The following is a 24,826-nucleotide window of genomic DNA, read 5'->3' on the forward strand; positions in this document are numbered from 1 at the left end:
AGGGTGGGGGTGGGGAGAAAGTAGTATAGAGTACAATAGGTGAGTGGGGGAGGGGATGAAGGTGATAGGTTGGGGGTAGGGTGGAGTGGATAAGCGGAAAAGAAGATATTCTGGATTAGTGGTGCTGGAAGAGCACAGCAGTTCAGGCAGCATCCAAGTAGCTTCGAAATCAACGTTTCGGGCAAAAGCCCTTATTCCTGATGAAGGGCATTGGCCCAAAATGTCAATTTCGAAGCTACTTGGATGCTGCCTGAACTGCTGTGCTCTTCCATCACCACTAATCCAGAATTTGGTTTCCAGCATTTGCAGTCATTGTTTTTACCTGGAAAAGAAGATAGGCAGGTAGGACAAGTCACAGGGACAGTGTTGAGCTGGAAGTTTGGAACTGGAGTGAGATGGGGGAAGGGGAAATGAGGAAACTGTTGAAGTCCACATTGATGCCCTGGGGTTGAAGTGTTCCGAGGCAGAAGACTAGGAGTTCTTCCTCCAGGCGTCTGGTGGTGAGGGAGCGGCGGTGAAGGAGGCTCAGGACCTCCATGTCCTCGGCAGAGTGGGAGGGGGAGTTGAAATGTTGGGCCACAGGGCAGTGTGGTTGATTGGTGCGGGTGTCCCAGAGATGTTCCCTAAAGTGCTCTGCTAGGAGGCGTCCAGTCTCCCCAATGTAGAGGAGACCGCATCAGGAGCAACGGATACAATAAATGATATTGGTGGATGTGCAGGTAAAACTTTGATGGATGTGGAAGGCTCCTTTAGGGCCTTGGATGGAAGTGAGGGAGGAGGTGTGGGCACAGGTTTTGCAATTCAATGTGTTTATTTATTTTGCTACAGCTTGAGGTAAAGTGTCTATTCATTCACAATTTCTACTTAGTTTTCACTTGTGAAGTGCAATGAACAGTTTGCTGTTCATTTAAACAGAACGTGGGAACAGGAACAGACCAATCAATCTGTTTGCGCCTGTTCCACCATTTGATGAGAAAATGGCTGATTTGCGGCCTAATGCTATATATCTGCCTTTGGCTTATATCCCTCAATACCTTTGTTGAACAAAAATGTATCCATCTCAGATATAAATGATCTGGCATCAACTGGCATCAACTGCCATTTGTGAAAGAGAGTTCCAAACCTAGACCACCTTTTGTGTGTGGAAGTGCTTCCCAATATTTCTCCTGAACAGTCTGGAGAATCTCCAATAGTGGGAATAGTTTATCTTTATCCAACTTTTCTTATCCTGTTAATATCTCAAAAACTTCAATCAGATCACCCCTTAACCTTCTAAATTCTAGATAATCTGACTACGTATGCATTTGTTTTGGTTCACCGACATCCTTTTGGAGGAAATTAAGCAGCGTTCTAATTTATTTCCAGAGAAACCTGTTCTTCAGAGCAGACATTCTCTGGACAGCTCAAGGCTTGTGGACAGGGTGGAATCTTCCCAGCCTCTGTGGATCACCCTGGCGATGCAGAAGCAGAAAGGATTCCGTGAGCAGCAGGCCAGCCGAGAAGAAAGAAGACAAGCCAGAGAAGCAAAGCTAGCGGAGAAACAGACTAAAGAAAATGTATGTAGCCACTATTATTTCACTCGTTAATATCTAGTCCATTTAATTCAGCCTAATATCTAATATGAAATCTGTAGGGGGTTTGGTACAATTTCATGATAAAGCTGTTAAGCTTGTTACTTTTAGTAGAAATCAGCAGTCCTGATGGTGGCAATATTTGCTTCCTTTAATACAACTATTATTTCCACAGTGTTGAGTTTCTACCGCCAAAATCACTGGGGCCACAACATTTGTGTTGTTTCACCTTCAAAAGTTTGGCAGCATTGAGTGAATTTAAAGAAGTTAGTTTGCAAATGTGTAAATATGTTAAAGTTTTGTGACAATCTCATCTAACATAGATACTTTGCAGCTATATTTTATGAATTTTCAGTTTAAGTGTACTTCACTTACATATTGTAGGATATTTATAGCGCAAGAAAAGAAGCTGATAATTATCAGCATTACTTGCACACGTATACTGTCAGCAAAGTTGAATGAAAAGTCATAAAACATAGCAATTTGTTTCAAATCTGGAAAATCTGCGACCATCTAAACCTGTTATAGACTCCTTAAAACCTGTCCTCTACTGGAACTGACACTCCACACACCTTAACCGCCTGCAGCTATCTATCTCACCACCTACCCCTGTACAAATGCTCTCCCAACATTAGCCACTCATAGTTTACTCATAAACATAGCACTTGCAATTAGCAACTACATTGTGGATGAGCCAAATGCAGGTAAATAGGACCAGTCTATTTTGAGAAACTTGGTTGGTGTGGGCAGGTTGAATCGAAGGGTCTGTTTCTATGCTGGTTGACTCTATGTCTCCATTACAGCTGCTGTATAAATGCAAGTCTTTCCTTATACTTTTTTCCTCAGACTCTATACCAAGCAATATTTTGCCTCGCTTAGCATCTTCCTGTATGTGAGCTCTCCTACCCCTATTTGCATCACCCTCTCGTCCACCTATCTGGACAGATCTGGCTCATCTATTTGTAGTTCTGAAATCTACAGGTCTTCAGACCACAAGTTGTCAAGTGGGATTCAGTTGACTTGCTCTTTTTAGGCTGCCATGGATTTTCAGTGGGAAGACGTTGACCTGAAGTGGTCTTTAATATCCTTTCACCCTATGTGTTTCTACTAATGCCAGCTGCTCCTTAGCATGAACTGGCTGGAGGTGAGACTGCCAATTCAGTTTGGGAGGAAGCCCCACCTAGGAGAACTGCTGGCAAGCGAGGACTTTATTGCAATGACAAGGTCCTAATGCTCTCTGACAAAATTCAGCCATCAGTTCCAGTCATCTTAAATTAATATTCACTGCCTCTCCATGAATGGAGGTTACTTTCTCTTTATCTACTCTGCCTAGACCTTCCATGATTTTAAATGATTCTCTCAAATCTCTTTCGACCTTCTTTTCTCTGAAGGCAAACAATATCAGCTTCTGTGGTTACCTATGTAACGGAAGTCCTTCTCTCCCTAAACTATGCTGATATTTCTGCTCTAAAGCCTCCAGTTTAGTATTAGATTCCCGACAGTGTGGAAACAGGGCCCTTCAGCCCAACCAGTCCACACCGACCCTCCGAAGAGTAACCCACCCAGACCCATTTCCCTCTGACTAAAGCACCTAACACTACAGGCAATTTAGCATGATCAATTCACCTAACCTGTACATCTTTGGACTGTGGGAGGAAACCGGAGCAAACCCACGCAGACACGAGGAGAATGTGCAAACTCCGAACAGACAGTCGCCCAAGGAATCAAACCTGGGACCCTGTTGCTGTGAGGCAGCAGTGCTAACCACTAAGCTACCATGCCATCCAAGTCTTTTCTGAAGCTTCAATGCCCAAAGTTTAGACAATACTCCAGTCTGATACAATAGTCCTGTGGAACCCTTGTACACATTGGGTCAATAGGGTGCAAGTTAGGTACATATCCATGAGAAATAAATGTGGGGTATCCCAGATGACTAAGGATATTAATGAGAAAATACAGAAGAATTGGGAGACATATGATGCCTATTGGAATAATAACTGCAATAGAAATCAGGAAGAGTATCTCAAATTCAGGAAAGAGGCGAGAAAAAGGAAAGCTAAGAGGAACCATGAGGAAAGGTTGGCAGGCTGTGCTAAAACAAATAGTAAAATGTTCTTTGAATTTATATCTAAACATTTGAATTCTTTAAATTTCATTTTAACAGTGAAATGTCAGTGAAGGATAGAATGGGGCCCATAAGGAACAAGCAGGGTCGGCTGCCCACTGAAGTAAAGGATATGGCAGAGTTACTAAATGAATATTCTGCTTCTGTTTTTATCAAATTAGAAAATGGTGACAATGGCCCAGTTAAAAATGTGGCTAATGAGCAACTGAGCACAATTTGTGATAACTAAAGAAGCGATGCTAAAAAGGCTGACAGCATTCCAGGTAGACAACTCACCAGGTCCGGATGGGTCCTAGGTTGCGGAATGTGTAAGAAAACAAAGTAAGAGAACAAACATTGACAGAAATTTCCCATGCCTCTCTGAACAAAGGATTTGTCCCAGGGAACTGGAGGATTGCAAATGTTTAACAAAGGGGCAAAGGAGAAGCTTGGACAGTACAAACCTGTCAGCTTGAGATCAGTAGTGGGAAAGCTGGTGGAGGCCATAATATGGGATAAAATAAATATACACTTAGAGAAAAATAAGTCAATACTAAACAATGTAGCTTTGTGAAGGGCAGGTTGTGTCTGGTAAATTTAATTGAATCCTTTGATGAGGTGACAGAGACAGTGAATGTTGTATATTTGGACTTTCAGAAGACATTTGATACAATGCCACATGGCAGGTTGGTCAGCAAATTAGCAATGTCTGGGATTGATGGGTCCTTGGCAGCATGGATTAGAAGTTGGCAAAAAGATAGGAAACGGGTATGTACAGATGGGTATTTCTAAGATTGGAGATGAGTTGAAAGTGGTGTTGCCAGGTATCAGTCATAGAGTCATAAAGATGTACAGCATGGAAACAGACCCTTCGGTCCAACCCGTCCATGCCGACCAGATATCCCAACCCAATCTAGTCCCACCTGCCAGCACCTGGCCCATATCCCTCCAAACCCTTCCTATTCATATACCCATCCAAATGCCTCTTAAATGTTGCAATTGTACCAGCCTCCACCACATCCTCTGGCAGCTCATTCCATACACGTACCACCCTCTGCGTGAAAAAGTTGCCCCTTAGGTCTCTTATATATCTTTCCTCTCTCACCCTAAACCTATGCCGTCTAGTTCTGGACTCCCCGATCCCAAGGAGAAGACTTTGTCTATTTATCCTATCCATGCCCCTCAATTTTGTAAACCTCTATTAGGTCACCCCTCAGCCTCCGACAGTCCAGGGAAAACAGCCCCAGTCTGTTCAGCCTCTCCCTGTAGCTCAAATCCTCCAACCCTGGCAACATCCTTGTAAATCTTTTCTGAACCCTTTCAAGTTTCACAACATCTTTCCGATAGGAAGGAGACCAAAACTGCACACAATATTCCAACAGTGGCCTAACCAGTGTCCTGTACAGCCGCAACTTGACCTCCCAACTCCTGTACTCCATACTCTGACCAATAAAGGAAAGCATGCCAAACGCCTTCTTCACTATCCTATCTACCTGCAACTCCACTTTCAAGGAGCTATGAACCTGCACTCAAAGGTCTCTTTGTTCAGCAACACTCCCTAGGGCCTTACCATTAAGTGTATAAGCCCTGCTAAGATTTGCTTTCCCAAAATGCAGCACCTCGCATTTATCTGAATTAAACTCCATCTGTCACTTCTCAGCCCATTGGCCTATCTGGTCCAGATCCTGTTGTAATCTGAGGTAACCTTCTTCACTGTCCACAACACCTCCAATTCTGGTGCCATCTGCAAACTTACTAACTGTACCTCTTATGCTCGCATCCAAATCATTTATGTAAATGACAAAAAGTAGCGGGCCAAGCACCGATCCTTGTGGCACTCCACTGGTCACAGGCCTCCAGTCTGAAAAGCAACCCTCCACCACCACTCTCTGTCTTCTACCTTTGAGCCAGTTCTGTACCCAAATGGCTAGTTCTCCCTGTATTCCGTGAGATCTAACCTTGCTAATCAGTCTTCCATGGGGAACCTTGTCGAACGCCTTACTGAATTCCATATAGATCACATCTACTGCTCTGCCCTCATCAATATTCTTTGTTACTTCTTCAAAAAACTCAATCAAGTTTGTGAGACATGATTTCCCACGCTCAATGCCATGCTGACTATCCCGAATCAGTCCTTGCCTTTCCAAATACATGTACATCCTGTCCCTCAGGATTTCCTCCAACAACTTGCCCACCATCGAGGTCAGGCTCACTGGTCTATAGTTCCCTGGCTTGTCTTTACCGCCCTTCTTAAACACTGGCACCACGTTTGCCAACCTCCAGTCATCCGGCACCTCACCTGTGACTATCGATGATACAAATATCTCAGCAAGAGGCCCAGCAATCACTTCTCTAGCTTCCCACAGAGTTCTTGGGTACACCTGATCATGTCTTGGGGATTTATCCACTTTTAACCGTTTCAAGACATCCAGCACTTCCTCTTCTGTAATCTGGACATTTTGCAAGATGTCACCATCTATTTCCCTACAATCTATATCTTCCATATCCTTTTCCACAGTAAATACTGATGCAAAATATTCATTTAGTATCTCCCCCATTTTCTGTGGCTCCCCGTTTTGCCCTCCTGATTTCCCTCTTAAGTACACTCCTACTTTCTTTATAGTCTTCTAAGGATTCACTCGATCTATCCTGTCTATACCGGATATATGCTTCTGAGGAAACACCACTGCACCACTGATGAAAAGATGCCATCACTTTTTCTGACCCATACAGCCAGGAGCTCAGATATTGACACTGCGTGAACTTCACAGGGTGTTATACATCATTAGGATCTGCACTTAGCAAGCTGAGAATAACGTACCTAACAAGTCAACAGCAGCCGAGATTACTGATAAACTATGGTGGGGTGGGGGGATATATGGGGTTAAATGAGCATGCTACTGAGCTGCATGCTCTCCAACTCTCACCCCCCTCCCCCAATCACTGAGCTCCCCAGCACTGCCGCTAGGGTCGCACTGTCTTCCCTTGGTGTTCATTTGTTCAGCTTCTACTTACAGCTGATTATACTGCGGGCAGCAGTAGGCTTGCATGTAGTTTGTGAAACTCTGCTGTAAGAGAGGCAGGTTGCTTTTTAGAGCTGAAGGCTAGTGAGTACACAACTCTGCCACACACAGCAGAGTCTCACAAAATACATGCAAGCCTACTGTTGCCTACAGTATAATTGGCTATAGGTAGAAGCTGAACAAATGAACATCTAGGGGAGACAGTATCTCTGTTATGCCTCCATCCAATCAGCAGCCCAGTTACACATGGATGCATCCTACTATCATGAGAGAAAATAAAAGGCTTTTGTGTTGCCTGTCTCAACAGAACCTGGCATGGCCATGTCACTATCATGGTCAGCATGCCCAATAATGGGACAAAATGAATTTTTAGTGCAAGGAATCAAATATCAAGTCAAATCCACTAAAAATGTTACTCAGTAACCTTTCTTTTGGGTGACTCATGATCCCTCAAACATCTGAGACATTAATGCAAGGGAAATAAAATGAAACAATTCTCAGCCAGCACAGACAAGTCAGGTTCTCAGTGAAGGAGAATAACACAAATGGACACAATCAGGTGCCACTTACTGTCACATACCAGAAGGAGGAAGAAAAATAGCAGGAAATAATTTAAATCAAAATAAAACTGCTGGAAAACTAGCTGTCGCTCTTTGTAACAGTTTAGGAATTTGATTGTGAGTCTTACTCTTTAAAGACTAGCTGGCTGAGAATTGTTTCATTTTATTTCCCTTGCATGAATGTCTCAGATGTTTGCGGGATCATGAGTCACCCAACAGAGTAACATTTTTAATGGGTTTGACATAATGTTTGATTCCTTGCACTAAAAATCCATTTTGTCCCATTATTGGGCATGCTGACCATGATAGTGACATGGCCATGCCAGGTTCTGTTGAGACAGGCAACACAAAAACCTTTATTCCTCATGATAGTAGGATGCATCCATGTGTAACTGGGCTGTTGATTGGCTGGAGGCATAACAGGGATGCTGGCAGTGTGTGGCAGCATGATTACTCACTAGCCTTCAGCTCTGAAAAGCAACCTGCCTCTTACAGCAGATTTTCACAAATTCCTTCAGCATCAAAATAAAGACATTCAAATGGTCATTTCCAAAGTATGACAAAAAGTGATGAGGGTTGCAAACCTCCAAGTGTTTCCAGGAATTAACATATATCAACAGGGCACTGACTGGAGAAGTTCGGGGGAAAAAAAATTATAGGGGTATTAAAATGAATGAGTATTTTTCAGCTTCTTCAAACAATTAATTATAAATATCTTGGAGATGGTGGGGAAAAAAGGTGACTTGATTAACAGCCAAGATTAATCCAATTAGGCATGAAAATGTCTGCTTTCTAATTAGTCTAAAAGGTCATGCTGCTGAAGAATGGACCAGTGGAAAGATGTTTTGGGGCTGTTAGTTTAAGGTGTGGGTTCATGTGATGAAACATCCAGGAATACACCTAACAGGATTGCCAATCCTAAATGAACTTCTTCCCACAACTGGACTTTTCAGCAAAAGGATTATTATTTGATTTGATTGGGATTATCTTGAATTAGGAATAAACAAATGGAAGATGCATCAGTGAATATAATGTAGAGATGGGTTCTCATTTATACTGGTCTGTATTTCCCATTACAGACAATTGTGTCCAGCTCTGTGGACAATAAAGGAGGCAATCATTACACGAGTACACTGCAGAAATCCAGTCAGGATGAAGAAAAGAAAATTGGGAACAATATTGTGTCTAAAGTGGAACGTCGTGAACTCCTGAAAAAATCTTCCACACTTCCAAATTCTGTCACAGGTACTTGTTGATGTTCTTTAAGAGGTAAAATGACTGATGCTGTTGTTGAAATTGTTAGAATCCTTCACAAAGGAAGTAGTAAAGAATTGGAAGTCCAAACGCACTCCATCAGAGTCAGTGTGGTTTTATAAAGAGTAAATCATGTTTGATTAATTTCCTAGAGTTCTTCAAAGATGTAACAGATAAAGTAGATAATGGGAGTCCGATAGATGTTGTATATCTGGACTTCCAGAATGCAAATGATAAAGTGCAGGGATCGAAAGGTTAATACACAAGGTAAAATGATTTGAGGTTGGGGTAATAGCTTGGATAGAGGATTAATGAACCAACAGAAAGCAGGGTCCTCATAAATATATTTGTTCTGGTTAGCAATGTTTAATTATTGGAGTATCACAGGATTCAGTCCTCAACTGTTGGCAATCTATATTAATGACTTGGATGTGGTGATAAAGTGTAGTTTAGCTTGGTTTGACACTGGGAAGATGTGGGTGGGAAGGTAAGTTGAGGTGAGGTGATAAGAAGTTTATAAATTGATCTGGGTCAGCTAGGTTAATGGGTCAAAATTTGGCAGATGGAGTTTGACTTGGAAAAGTGTGTGGTTATCCATTTTGGTTGGAAGAATAAGAAGCCAACTTATTATCTGATTGGAGAGAAAGTTCAAAATGCTTCAGTTTAGAGACATCTGGGTCCCTCCTGCATGACTACCAAAACTAGTATGCAGGTAAAAGAGGTAACAAGGAGTGCAAATGGAATGTTGGCATTTATTGCTAAAGGAATATACGAGAGAAGTACGGAAGTGTAGGCACAGAATTTACTCTGAGAGAGTGGGGTTATTCTCAATGCCCACTAAACCAAGAATTATCCATGGCTCAATAAACAATGAGAGTGGACATGCCAGGAGCACCACCAGACATACCTAAAAGACAGGTGTCAACCTGGTGAAGCTACAGTATAGGACTACTGGCATGCCAAACAGGAGAAAGTGTGGACTGCAGATATTGGAGAATCAGAGCCAAAAAGGGTGGTGTTGGAAAAGCACAGCAGGTCAGGCATCATCTGAGGAGCAGGAGAGTTGACTCAGCACTGCCCTCTTGACATGTCCTACCTGTCCATCTTCCTTCACATTTATCTGCTCCATTCGCCCCAACGACCTATCAAAATTACCCCCAGCTGCAACCACCTATCGCCTTCCTGTCTACTTTCCCCCAGCCCCACCCCCACACCCCTATTTATCTCCAACCACCTTCCCCCTCCACATTCCTGATGAAGGGCTTATGCTCGATAAATCGACTCTCCTGCTCCTCATTTGCTGCCTGACTTGCTGTGCTTTTCCAGCGCCACCCTTTTCGACTCTGGCATGCCAAACAGCAGAGCGGCATGTGATGAGCTAAGTCATCTCACAATTAATGGATCAGATCTATACAGTGCCTTCCCGCCACATCCAGTCGTGAATGGTGGTGACAGTTAAAGAACTCACTGGAGGAGGAGGAGGAGGAGGCTCCACAAAAATCTCCATCCTTACTAGCTGCGGGTGGGTTGGAGGTTGGGAGGAGATACAGGGCATGAGTACAAAAGGCTGAGGTTGCTGTGGAACTCTGTATGCAACTTCCTGACTTCCATGTTGAATTGTGTATGCTCAGACTAAAAAAAACTTGCTGTCTTACTTACTGCTTAAAAAGCAGTAACCATCGATAGCTCACCAATATTCTTACGTAAAATCCAGACTATTACCTTCCTGGAAACATTTTTTTTAAAAACTGATATCAACTTCCTTACTTCAAGTTTTCTTTTAATTAACACAAATTCTGACACTTCCCTGGTTCCTTTAGTTAGTAATCCAGGATTGAGTTACAAATGTAGCAACTTACCAAAATTATTACATTTCCATAAAATTCAATAAATATTAGAGGAAGACAATCCAAAATCAAAATGACTATTATCCTCCTATTTGAAGTCATGGATATATTCATCAAGCTGGTGTTTTTTTCTGTAAACATGTCATCGCCTCGCTGGGTGACATTATCAGTGCATCTTTGATAAGGTGTTGCTGGTCTGTCCCACCTGGTATTTATATGTCTATTTGTTGGTACTTCTGGTTCAGTACCTGAGTGGTTTGTATACGGGGTCCAGTTCAATGTGTCTATTGATTGAGTTCCGATTGGAGTGCCAGGCTCCATTGAATTCTCTGGCGTGTCTCCATTTTGCCTGTGCTAGGACAGTTACATTGTTCCAGTTAAATTTGTGTCCTTTGTTGTCTGTGTGAGTGGAAATGAGTGTGTGCTGACAGTGGCGAGTTGACGTTCGTGTACTTGTATGGTCAGTTTTCTTCCTGTTTGTCCTGTGTTTTTTTTTCACAGTCTTTGCACAAATTCAACTGGGACAATGTAACTGTCCTAGCACAGGCAAAACGGAGACACGCCAGAGAATTCCATGAAGCCTGGCGCTCCAACCAGAATTCAATCAATAGACACATTGAACTGGATCCCGAGTACAAACCACTCAGATACTGAACTGGAAGTACCAACAAACAGAGACATATAAAAACTAGGTGGGACATGACCACCAATACCTTACCAAAGACAGGCCACCTAGAGAGGCGACAAAACGTGTGCAGATAAAAAACACACTGGCTCGGTGAACAAATGCATGACTTCATCCACAACATGAGCTACAAATCTTCACAAAATCTTCACAAAATCCTCTTAATATGTTTCAAAATCCTGATACACTCACTGGCACAGTAAACACAACGTAGTGTCCAAACAAGGAGTCAACATTAAGTTGATGAGGGAAGAGAGAAGATAATGGCAGAATATGGAATCAGATTGGTAATGCATCGTTCTTTATAAAAAGAAACTCTTCCCATTTCTTATCGCAATATTTTCTTGATACCTTATTGTTTAATAAACTCCAATTTTGGTATTTTTGTTTTTTTTTATGAATTCCCCTTGTATAGTTGAAATATGTGATTCAGTGGGATCAAGTCCACAAGTGAAAGAATTACCGAAGAGATTCTCAACTCCTGATGCTGCACCAGTATCTGTGGAACCTGCCTGGCTTGCACTTGCCAAACGAAAAGCTAAAGCTTGGAGCGACTGTCCTCAGATAATTAAATGAACTCAAATGGTTTGGGAACTGCCACTATATGTTGTATAGCTTTCACTAAACAAGAAGTGCTAAAGTGTATTTTTTTCAAAATAGATTAAAATCATAAAAAAGCACTATGTTGTGCTGCATACATCACATTTCTCAGTATATCAAGAATGCAAATGACATGTAGCTTGTAATTGTAAATCTTGATCAACATTCTCTGTAGTTCCCCAATATTGTTTGTAAATTGAACATACACGAAAAGAAATTGCCACTGCATAATTTAACTATCTCAGTCCTCAACTGTGTACGGTATTGTCTCCTCCTGTTCCTACCACTTCAAACCCCAACTTGCTTTCAAACCTCATCAGAGAATATTCTTCTTTAAAATAGCTCAAATTTTGACTTGTATTATAGGGTCGACTAAATGTTGTCCTAATATCCTTCAATAAAATACTAAATATTTTCTTAACTTGACTGTAAATTAAACTCAATTTTAATTTTAGCATTTAGTTAAATTATATTTTTGGATTGGACTTTGGCATGATGCACATGCTTGTGATTCTAGTACAAGAAAAAGTTGTTTTTTCAAGTAGTGCTAAAAAACAAGAAACGATTATTTATTTTGAATTGTTGGTTAATACAGCCAACATTTAAACAGGAAATATAGTAATATAGATTAAAAGACAAAATTAAAATTCTTTGGTGAAAGTTAAATCAGTTTGCATAAAGTAGTTAACGAGTCATGGAAAAATAGTGTCCCACTCCATTCCGCCCTAACCACTGCCCCAATCTTCTAATTAATTTTGTTCAATTAATGTGTTTTATCTACCCTGTTGGACAGAATTTGGGTAAGACATGATATATGTACAGTAACTGACATTTTCCACATTAAATGCTGTGTGAATATTTCCTCTGCCCGTTGGTGGGCTGGTTATTTTAATCTGTCTCAGATTGTTTGAAGATATGCTTTTCTTACTCTGTGGGACAGTCTCCTTTGAAGGAACACTATTAAAAAAAGGATACAAGGGATGAATTTCTGCAGGGCTTCTTTTATAAATTTGAGTTGATAAGCCAGGAAAATCCTGTAAAAATTACAGAAATACCAGTTGTGAATTTCCACCTCTGCTTTGCTTAAATTCCTGCAGATTAGTGAGAAACCTATGTAAATTTGCTCTCATTTGTCCAAACAGTCCACTCGTCACTGTCTTGTTGTAGCTGGTGTGTTAGTCTTCAAGTTGCAGAAAAACCTGGATAAAATCTGACAAGCAGCAAGCAACATTTGTGCCACATAAGTGCTAGTAAATGACCATCTCCAACAAGGAACATTACTGTTGACCATCAGCTGATTTACTAAATTAACATCCTGGGGTTTACCATTGAGTAAGACCATGAGACCATAAGACATAGGAGTGGAAGTAAGGCCATTCAGCCCATCGAGTCCACTCTGCCATTCAATCATGGCTGATGGGCATTTCAACTCCACAGCCATGGAGTAGAAACTGAACTGAACTAGCCATAAAGATACCGTGATTACAAGGGACAGGTCAGAGGCCAGGAAGCCCATATCGGATAACTCACCACCTGACTCCCCAAACTCTGCCCAGCATCTACAGGGCACAAGTCAAGAGTGTGATGAAATATTCCCTATTTGCCTGATTTGAGTGTAGGTCCAACAAAAGTCGAGAAGCTGACACCATCTAACATAGATCACTTGACTAGATCACATGCACAAACAGTCGCTCCTTCCACCACCAATACTTAGTAGGAGCAGTGTATACCATCTACGAGATGCAATAAAGAAATTTAGCACCTTCCAAGCGCTTGCCAATGTGCATCTAAAAGGATATTGGGCAGCAGATACATTGGAGCAACAGCCCTTGCAGGTTTCCCTCCAAGCCACTCACTATCCTGACTTGGAAATATATCACTTTTCCTTCAGTATTGTTAGTCAAAATCTTGGAACTCCCTTTTTAAGGGCAGTGTGGGTCTACCGATACCAAATGGACAGATCGTTTGACAAGTTCTCTTCTGAATACTGAAAAGAGGAAGAAGTAGCTTCAGGGCTTTTTGTCTTTTTATCTCATATTCCCATAATATTTAATCAAAGCAAATTTGTTTCTTAATCTGAATGCAGTTAAATTGGAGATTTGTAAATTGATTCATTTTTATGTGTTATATCAATTCTTAGTGGTTCTTTACCCATCATGTTTTGGGACTTCCTGAAACATCCATAGTCCAAGTAAATTGAAATTCAATATCTATAAAATATAAACGTTAAACTTACATTAAAGTCCGCTAAACCTATATTTCTGCAGGCACAAATCAGCATAAAGTAATAGTCTAATGGAAAATAACAGACATTGGAAAAATCTACATTTATAACATCTAGTGTATTATTATCCTCTGGTAGCCTTTAAGATGCTGTGGAGCCATTAAAAAGAACTCTTGAAATAGGTTTGATAATAAGACCATAAGACATAGGAGAGGAAGTAAGGCCATTCGGCCCATCGAGTCCACTCCACCATTCAATCATGGCTGATGGGCATTTCAACTCCACTTACCCGCATTCTCCCCGTAGCCCTTAATTCCTTGTGACATCAAGAATTTATCAATCTCTGCCTTGAAGACATTTAGCGTCCCAGCCTCCACTGCACTCTGCGGCAATTAATTCCACAAGCCCACCACTCTCTGGCTGAAGAAATGTCTCCGCATTTCTGTTCTGAATTTACCCCCTCTTAATCTAAGGCTGTGTCCACGGGTCCTAGTCTCCTCGCCTAACGGAAACAATTTCCTAGCGTCCACCCTTTCCAAGCCATGTATTATCTTGTAAGTTTCTATTAGATCTCCCCTTAATCTTCTAAACGCCAATGAATACAATCCCAGGATCCTCAGCCGTTCCTCGTATGTTAGACCTACCATTCCAGAGATCATCCGTGTGAATCTCCGTTGGACACGCTCCAGTGCCAGTATGTCCTTCCTGAGGTGTGGGGACCAAAACTAGACACAGTACTCCGAATATGGCCTAACCAGAACTTTATAAAGTCTCAGTAGCACAACGGTGCGTTTATATTCCAACCCTCGAGATAAATGACAACATTGCATTCGCTTTCTTAATCACGGACCCAACCTGCATGTTTACCTTTAGAGAATCCTCGACTAGCACTCCTAGATCCCTTTGTACTTTGGCTTTACGAATTTTTTCACCGTTTAGAAAGTAGTCCATGCTTGTATTCTTTTTTCCAAAGTGCTAGTGTATAATTATTATTATTCAATTTTACTTAAACAACTATTAAGATTACAAGATTTCCCAGTCCTATTTAGGAACTGATTTACTAACTTAGGAACTGTTTACTGATTGGAACTTTTATTCTAAGTTGATTTGAGCTTTTGTGATCACTATAACCTATCTAAGTAATTTATGCATGCCCTTAATTTATGCATAAAACTCAATGCATTTGTTCTTATCAGCATTTTTCTTACTTTTATGTAAGCGAGGCACTCCTGCAGATTATTTTATTAGAAACAAGGTATTGATCCATAACATTATAGTGTAACATTCTGTGTTATAAATTTAAACACTCCTAAGTTTTGGAGCTTCTGACATGTAAATAATGTCAGCTCCTCAGCATGTTTGTTAAAAAAAAATCAATTTTAATCCAAATGCAAATTTCATGACAAGCATAAAAAGTTATCATGTCTGAAACTGTAATAGGAGAAAGTGAGGACTGCAGAGGCTGGAGATCAGAGTTGAGAGTGTGGTGCTGAAATTCATCAGGCTTATGCTCGAAACGTCGATTCTCCTGCCCCTGGATGCTGTCTGAACTGCTCTGCTTTTCCAGCACCACATTCTCGACTCTGAAACTGTAATAGCAATAGCAGTAATATTGCTCAGACTGCATTTTGGAACAGAAAATGGCAGGATGTTATCAATCCTTTGATCTGTTGTGTAATAGAAGCAGGTAACCACTTATTTGAACAATATGTGATTTTATTTAAGTTATCAATTTATGCACTTTGTTTACTATAGTGTTCTTACATTTCATGAAACTGTAGGGACGAGTCAATATTTGGGAATATTATACTGCGTTGATTTAGGCCATCAACTTCTGACATAAAATAATGATGAATTTTGATTACTAACAGTATTAAATAATGGATGCAACATTTTCTATGGGAATTGCTTATATCTCCTGGAAGTAAAGAGTAATTAATGCTTTAATGCTGTGTGACATAATAAAAAAAACTAATGAGGCAATATGAAGATCACAGCTTTTATGTAACATATCTAAATAAAAATGAACCATTCTAATCCAATCTGTAAGCTATTGTAGTCTTCAATTATTGAAAATATTACTGTAACTCTGGGTAATATTTTGGTTTAGTTATCTTTTGAGTCATCACAATTACTTGTTCAATATGTAAACTAGTACTGAATGGATTTAATATAATCAAATCATTCAAAGTGCAACGTTATTCATCATTTTGAGTCTTTCAATTTCTGTAAATTTGCTGCTTCCATCAGTTCAATGTTTTCTTAAAAAGCTAAATTATTAATGTGTCCAAGCAGTGATTTTTATATTACCTGTTTCAGGGACTGTAGGATGTTTTCAGGAGTACAGTTGTCATTGTTTCTCTCCATTTTTAATTTCCATCAAATGTTAATAAATTTGGAACTTCAATAAATTTATGTACTTTCTTTATGTTTCTTACATTTTAAATTTGTCTGGGATGGAACACATGGACAAAAAGAAATGTGAACCACTATCAGAACAAAAAAGACTCTCAAAATGTCAGTCTGTAAAAAAAATTCCACTTTAAATTCTATTCTTTTTAAACATTTACACATGACAATACCAAAAACGTGACACTGAACATTCTAATTTATATTGGGACTATTCTTTGAAATTTTAGTTTTCAGAGTTCAACAAAGTAGAACTTTGATTTGTTCTAGATAATAATTTGTCAAATTCTGATGTGTAACTAAGATTTAAAAAGGCTTAAAACACACACAGGTTTGTCTGTATCTAGAAGGTAAACTAAAGTTATACTTATAATCCTTTGTCAAGAATGGATGCGATTATGTGTCACAATTTTCTGTATCTGCAGTCTTTTCATTTCAGATTTTAACCATAAAGTTTTTTGGGCATTTGATCTAACTAATCATTAATGTTTTATTATACAGTTGTTCATTTTTTAAAAATAATGGTTTACTAGCCTTTTTATATAGTTGTTCATTTTTAGAATTAATTGTTTATTAGTTACCAATGTGGAAGTCCTAGGACTAAATTTCTGACTTCTTTCCATCCCCACTCTATCTCCAAGTAGTCTCTTACACAGTCTCAATTAAGTTCTGGTTCCAAAACTGGGGTAAAATTGTTCTTTTGTTTATTAAGTCTTGGGATAGTGAAATATTAAAATAATCAAGGAAACCATTCATCGTAAATAAACAACATGCTTTCTTTTTAGGACTGACAAATATGGGAACTTAATACATAAGCTTGTCTTAAAATCAAAATTTATTAAGAAAAATATTTTGTACAGTCTGCTTGTTCGCTTGAAGATGTTGCGCACTATTTCTTACAAATAAATCCAAACAAAATATATCTTAGAATGAGGCCTTAAAGTTATGAATCTTACACTTAATGAGCGGCATTTTAACATGGAAGTAATTTTAAGTTTATGATTCAAGTAAATTTTCACAGTACTGCTCCAGGTGTGTCTCTCAAGCATCACCAAGATCTTCCAGATTAACTGATCTTTATTTGGTGATAAACATTTTTTTCTGATTTCCCACAGCTTTTTAGGGAGAAGCAATTCATTGTGTATTAATAAGAGAACTACATAAACACAGTGGTAATTTAATTGTTGCATACTGTGAACAGAATTTTATTTAAATACCTGGATTTTGATTGTGTGACCCACAACGATTTAAGTGAGCATATCTGGAGATCTGTACTTGTAGATACCATGCTGTATACCAAGTTATCATATTATCTACATGTTGTCAATATGCAGTGTTTCATACATTTGATTGGTATTCTCCTGAGATACATTGATATTTATAAAAGGTGAGGATTACAAGTGTTAAAACATGACAACCAATTTATGCGCTGACTTCGTATGTATTTAATATGCAGACAAACCTGACACTGGAAAACTGATCAATCCCGTTACTCCAATAAATAATTCTATTTGGAGTAGCAATTTATACTGATTAAAATGGAATTATGATATCTGTATATTATCCATCATTTGCACAAGATACTTTGCACTAACAAACATCAAGTACAATGATGCTATCGCTTTACATAATCCTAAGCATTCACTCATAACATTTGTTGAATTATATGGTGTTTCCATATATTCAGCACTGAAGGGAACAAGCAATGAGTAGCTGATGTTGACATAGAATTTATAAAATATCAAAATGTTTACTTGAGGGCACATTTCCTAACCTTTTTGGCATACATACTTTTTTTTTTATCATTGCTGAACATATTGTGTTTGTAATTTTACATTTTCTGTTATAATTTTTAAATACAAAATGTAAACAAATTACTTCCTATAACTATATAAGTGGCTAAAAGTGACATTTAATCAAAATCCTGGTTTCTAATATGACTCTCAATGTCCAAAAGTGATTGAGAGACAATATTATTGTGACTTAGTTTAATTTTATTTTTAAAAGTGTTGCAAATTGCAATTGTTTTCTCATTTTCTTTTCAGGTTTGTATGACTTTGGAATCCAACACTGCATTTGGTCCTTTAGTGCGTAATGATAAAAAGTGTTGTATGTAATAAATCCCTTTTATTAACTGGTGGAATACATGGACATGGTACATGGGCTGGAAAATTTATTTGATTTTCAGATTTTTCTCTTTATAATGCCTCAAATAATTCATGCATGATAAGTCTTCACTTGTTGAATACTCACATACAGTAAATGGTCATAGCATTGCCTCATCTCCTGTAAGTCTTAACAAACATGACTAAGATCATAGTTAATGCAAAGACAGAGATGCACTGATTTATTTTCAGCGTATGCTTGAGGCTCATGATAGTTTCAAAGCGCAGTTAGGATTATAGCTTCCATATTACTGGAACAATAAAAGTTTAGTTTTAATTATACAAGGACAGGACAGGGTTAATGAAGGATTCAAATTACAGTGGTGTAAGGGTCAAGAGTAAGGGACCATAGTTATGTTAAATGTCAGATATTAACAATGGGGGACAGGAAAGCAACGTCTTCAATGAAAGTTGTGAAGCTGTGGATTGCACTTCCAGGATTAGTGATTACTTCAAAAGCTATGATGTGGGGGTGCCAGTGTTGGACTGGGGTGGACAAAGTCAGAAATCACACAGTACCAGTTTAAAGTCCAACAGGTTTATTTGAAATCAAACTTTTGGAGTGCTGCTCCTTTATCAGGTTCACCTGGTGTTATGTGTCTTCTGACTTTGTCTAAACAATGTCAGCATTGAAGCATGATTTGACTGGTTGTAACTAAAGAGGTTGAAGAGATATGAAATTACCTTGGGTATTTACATTAAAAATAATCTTTTCATGATGAGTTAACATTTGGCAGAATCTTATATGGGCCTGAATGATGTGGGCTATGGTGAGAAAGGTGGCACAATCATGTGAAAAGCTCAGTGAAGTTTCTGTTGACACAGAGAATAACTTGGTGCACCTTTTAACTAAGTTTTGGCATTGAAGCAGTATTCTAACTAGGGAGTAGTGAGTTGCCTATTAAGGGGATAATTGTCTGGTTAATGATCTTAATGAACATTTACCCTCAGTAACGTGCAGATTTCTATCCCACTGTCCACTGTGAGCAAACTAGATGTTGTGAATTCTCAATATAAATTTTGGAGTGTTACCTGGCAACTTCAGCTGCCACCAGCTCCAAAGAACCTGTGTGTTAGGTACCATGATTTCACAGTACACTTCATGAGCACCCAGCCACACACACCACACATCCACAAACATTGGCATCTGATATGAATCAGCCTCTTAGAAGCCCACATGGCATATCTCCAGATAACTTACAGGACGCTTCTGCAATTTAATACTGTACCTTGGGACAAAACAGCAAATCTTATAACTAAAACAAAGAACTGTGGATACTGGAAATATGAAACAAAATCAGAAATTGCTGGAGAAACTCAGCAAGTTGGCAGTATCTGTGGAGAGAAAGCAGAGTCAAAGTTTTGGTTCCAGTGACTGTACTTCTGATTGGCCAATAAAGATCACCGAACCTGAAATGTTGACTCTGCATTCTCTTCACAGATGCTGCCAGACCTGCTGAGTTTCTCCAGTAATTTCTGCTTTTGTAACTATAATTATAATGCTGCAGCAGTGACACTTTGCGCTCAGGGATATGCACTCGGCTTTAAGAGCTGGACAGGGCCATTGAGAACAAAATGGATGAATTTCAAGTTAGACTCACTTCCAAAAGGAATTGAGACTGCTGTGTGCTTGGTTTTACAGAGACATGGCTCACTCCTTGTGCACCTGGCTGTGCCTTACAACCAGAGGGATTTTCAGTTCACCAAATGGACCATTCAGCGTCCTCGGGTAAGGCAAGGGGCAATGGAGTTTGTTTCCCAATCACCACTTCCTGGTGTTCAGATGTGGCAACCCTGGTGAGGTTATCGCTCTCCAGACCTAGATTATCTTACAGTAAAAAGCTGTCCCTACGAGCTGCCATGTGAGCTCACCTCTGCTATCCCGACAGCACTCGACATCCCACTCCACTGTGAATTCTTTTAAGTGAAGCATGCACTTAAAGTATACAATGCTAAAAACAATCTTGAGACAGGAATATCCTGAGAGCCAGTAACTTCAACCAGGCCAACCTCAGGAATGTGTTACCAAACTATCATCAACACATCTGTCTCACCAGAAATCTGAACATCCTCAGTGATTGCCAAACAACCGAAGATGCCTACTGCTCCATCCCCCACCTGCACTTTGGAAAATCGGATTCCAACACTGTGCTCCTCAGTCTCCCAGCCTGCAAGCAGAAATTGAAGTGTGAGCACCCAGTACCGAAAGTAGCACAGTGCTGGTCTGAGGCAGTGGAAGGGTGAATATGCTGCAGTCTTGAGAGAGAGTGGTAGAGCATGAGCCTTGGTGGGAGGGGAGTTCAGTAGCAGAGATAGAGTGAGGGTGAGGTATCAGAGAGATGCTGATAGCACTTAGGCTGGTAGAGTGGAGGATATTGACCTATTTCTTGTACATTGCTGTGCATTCCTCTAGGCAGCTGAGACTGCATTGGCCTGGGTGGCATGGTCTGGAGTCATGACCTTCTGCTGGTTTTGGGGCGGGGTTGAAGAGGACCTCCTGCCTTTAGCAACACCCTGTCCATATGCTCCTCCAACTGGCTGCCATAAAGTAAGGTGCCAGATTTCCTTCCTGTGTCATATCCAAGATAAATGCCAGCAAATATGCAAGACAGCTCCCTATATGTAGTGTACATCCAGACGCAAAGTGGCATTTAAAAAATGACGCTTGTGCCAGGGACACCAGTCAACTCCGGGGCATCCCACCAATGTTGAGTTGCTCCGGGTGGGGTGCATGGCAGAAAGGGATGAGAATAACGGCAGGGAGGGCACACCAATCGTTTAGTTAGTTAACAAAGTGATTTTGTTAAGATGCGATGAGATATTTCACTGGGCCTCTTGTTAAGATACCCTTCAAATCACCAGTGCAACTCAAACATCACCAAACCAATGCAATATTCAGCCCACAAACACAATTGGTCTGCAGTATTTGAAAAAATCTGGTCCCATGTTTAACTGGATTACTTTGAGCATATTAAAAAGGTTCTGTATATGCATGCAGGAGACACAAATATCATCCCATCTGCTCCAGACATGTGTGTTTATATCTTTGAACAGGTTGATTACAAATCTGTCTATGACAGCCTCAAATTTATTTAACAACGTGTCATCCTCATCACTCTGGGATGTAGAATTGTATAAATTCACAACCCTCCTTTTCCCAACTTCAGGAAAAATGTTTTATCAAATCATGAGGGGCATGGATAGGGTAAATACACAATCTTTTCCTCAGGTTGGGGGAGTTTAAAACTAGAAGGCATAGTTTAAGGTGAGAGGGGAAAGATTTAAAAGGGACCCAAGAGGCAACTTTTCCACGCAGAGGGTAGTGTGTCTGAGGTGTCAGAGGAAGTGGTGGAGGCTGGTACAATTACAACATTTAAGAGACATCTGGATGGGTATAGGAATAGGAAGGGTTTAGAGGCAAATGCTGGCAAATGGGACTAAATTTATTTAGGATATCTGGCTGGCATGAACAAGTTGGACTAACAGATCTGTTTCTGTGCTATACAGCTCTTTGACCCTATGCGTGAACATGGAGTCCAGCATGCCATGGTGTTCAGCAACTTTTCATACAAATTCATCCCCATATCACCTCATTAATTCCCCAATCAGGCTCTATCATGTGTATTTCATGTGTTCTATTCCACGAAAGGTGTAAGTACTTGTCACTGTTAATTATGCCGGCAGCATACTTAAAGCCCAGTTGCACTTCAGACACTACAAGCCAGGAACCACCCAGCACACTATGGCATTGCACCACTAATCTCAAGGAAGTTAACACCTAAACTTGCCAACACAGATATAAACCTCATATCTGGTACTGGCACTCACTAAGTCTGGTACTGGCTGTTCAAAAATTCTGGTTTGGAACTATTGGGGCCAATTTTGAGGGTCACCGAGTATTTGGATTCTACTGCATTGCGAGTACAGACATAATTTGCCTGATTTGATTTGGATTTCTGTTTCTGTCATAAATTTAGCTGTATGCTACTCCACAGACAGACAGGATAGACTGAATTTTAGCAGGAAGGAGATAAGAGCCACAGATAAAGGTTAACTAGTAGAGAATCACCTCTTCCAACCTATTGGAAGGCTAGCACCCCCAGTGGTTCAGGCTCTCAGCAGGTCAATGCTGACATCTGGGAAGTCTTGGTGACTGGGCACATATAGCCTGTGGCCATTAAAGTGTCTGTCATTGGAGGGCTACCCACCACCCTGTCTAAACAGAGTGCATGGAATCAATGTGTGCAAGGTAACTGAGGAGCATTTGTATAAAACAGCACTAAGATTATGGCAAGAATAAACATTAACTGCTCAGATTGGGACAAGGTACCTGAAGATGGAGAAGAACAAATGGAGTTCTAAGATATGATAGGATCCATGGAATGCTAGACAATTCATAGTGCTGTTATACCTCTTTGTAATGCTGTGAATGTTATGCCACTTACCTTCCCCACGTCCTGGATTCTGACTTTAGTTTGGAATGATCACACATCTGATTTCCATATATACCTGCTTAGTCGAAGAGCTATTCTCTTTTCTAGTCCTTGCAAAAGAGAAAAAGTGAGGCTTACAGATGCTGGAGATCAGAGTCAAGAGTATGATGCTAGCAAAACACTGCAGGTCAGGCAGCATCCGAGGAGCAGGAGAATCGACATTTCAGGCATAAGCCTTCCTGATGAAGGGCTTAACATTGATTCTCCTGCTCCTTGGATGCTGCCTCACCTGCTGTGCTTTTCCAGCACCACACTCTTGACCCTAGTCCTTGCAAGAGCTCACCTCACTGAAGGCTCTCAGATGTCACTGCAAGGCTTCCAGACAAAAGAACCAAGAAGCAGCTTTTCCACAGCTCCTCTATAATCCTATGATTTCTGTAGCCTCAGAAAACTAGGTGCTGGTGAGTAATTGCAGTTCACACTGTGGTCCCTTTTAATTAGAAACCCTTCCTTTGACAGGATCAAATATTTATCCTGCCCACTCTCTCTTATCAGTAGAGGACCTGAAAAGGATACTAATACCATGACTCAGCTAATGCAGGCAGGCTGAAGATGTAAACAGGCTTTCAGTTCAGATATGATATTTCATTAAGTTGGGTAAGTTTTTTTAAAGCATCACAATGGTTTGATCCATCACATTTTGTATGCATCATGATGTACATCCAATGAGATAGTCACATGATCATTGTTACTGACTAACAATTAAATTAGCACAAGTGCAATTCCCATCATAGTAGTTGAGGAATTTAAATTAATTAAACATGGATTTCTCAAAAAGAGCTTCAGCAACAGTCACCAGGAAATCAACTGTCATTACCCAGTTCTTAAGAGGAACAAGAGTAGGTCACTTAACCCCTTGATCTTGTTCTGCTATTTAATAAAATTATGGCTAGTCTGATTATGCCCTAAACACCATTTTCCAGCCTTCCTCCTTCTCGTCAATCAAATATTAGTATTTTCAGCTTTGAATATGCATGATGACTGAGTCTCAGTTTCTCTCTGGGATAATAAGATTGAAGAGTCAAGTTTAAAGAAGTAATTCCATCTTAAATTCTGAAGAAGGGTCGCTTGACCCGCAATGTTAATTCTGATTTCACTCCATAGATGCTGATAGACCTGCTGAGATTTTCCAACAATTTTTGTTTCAGATTTCCAGCACCTGTATTTTTTTTTTAACTGGAAGACACCTTATTTTGAAATTCTCCCCTCTAGTTCTAGATCCTCCCCAAAATGAAACACATCTCAGCATTTACCCTGTCAAGACACCTCAGAATGTTGCATATTTCAACAAGTTCACCTCTCATCATTCTCAATTTTAATGAATGCAAACTTTACTTGTTTAACTTTCTTCATAAGACTTTCCCTTCATCCTGCAAGTTAACCTAGAGAACCTTCCCTGGACTGATGCAGATGCAAGTGTATCTCTCCTAGAGTAGGGACAACAGAAATACACATCGTGCTTTAGGTGCAGTCTCAATATACAATTGCAGCAAAGAGTCATACAGCATGGAAACAGACCCTTTGGTGAAATAGTCCATATTGACCATGTTCCTAAACGATACTAGCCCCGCCTGTCTGTGCTTGGCCCATATCTCTCCAAACCTTTCCTTTTCACGTACTTATCTAAATGCCTTTTAAATGTTGTAACTGTATCTGCCTCCACCACTTCCTCTGGCAGGGAGAAAGTGAGGACTGCAGATGCTGGAGATCAGAGTTGAAAAGTGTGGTGCTGGAAAAGTGCAGCAGGCCAGGCAGCATCTGAAGAGCAGGAGAATCGACGTTTCGGGCATAAGCCCTTCTTCAGGAATGAGGCCGGTGTGCCAAGCAGGCTAAGATAAAAGGTCGGGGGGGGGGGGGGGGTGGAATTTTGGGGGTGGGGTGCTGGGAATAC

The 24,826-nt window shown here is 40.2% G+C and overlaps 1 protein-coding gene across 14 annotated transcripts in view; it reads left to right on the plus strand.

Annotated features, from left to right (window-relative positions):
• The window catches only part of cracd (capping protein inhibiting regulator of actin dynamics), a 232,375-nt gene extending 216,113 nt beyond the window's left edge, over positions 1 to 16,262 (plus strand). For all 14 annotated transcript variants that reach the window (XM_072569643.1, XM_072569608.1, XM_072569669.1 and 11 more), the window contains 3 exons: positions 1,366 to 1,556; positions 8,338 to 8,503; positions 11,460 to 16,262. In XM_072569643.1, the coding sequence (XP_072425744.1) occupies positions 1,366 to 1,556; positions 8,338 to 8,503; positions 11,460 to 11,620 (518 nt within the window). In that variant the 3' untranslated portion in view covers positions 11,621 to 16,262. The remainder of the gene's footprint in view (positions 1 to 1,365; positions 1,557 to 8,337; positions 8,504 to 11,459) is intronic.
• Positions 16,263 to 24,826: the final 8,564 nt, after the last annotated feature.

This window comes from Chiloscyllium punctatum, chromosome 1 (assembly GCF_047496795.1).
Source record: "Chiloscyllium punctatum isolate Juve2018m chromosome 1, sChiPun1.3, whole genome shotgun sequence".
Lineage (NCBI taxonomy): Eukaryota > Metazoa > Chordata > Chondrichthyes > Orectolobiformes > Hemiscylliidae > Chiloscyllium > Chiloscyllium punctatum.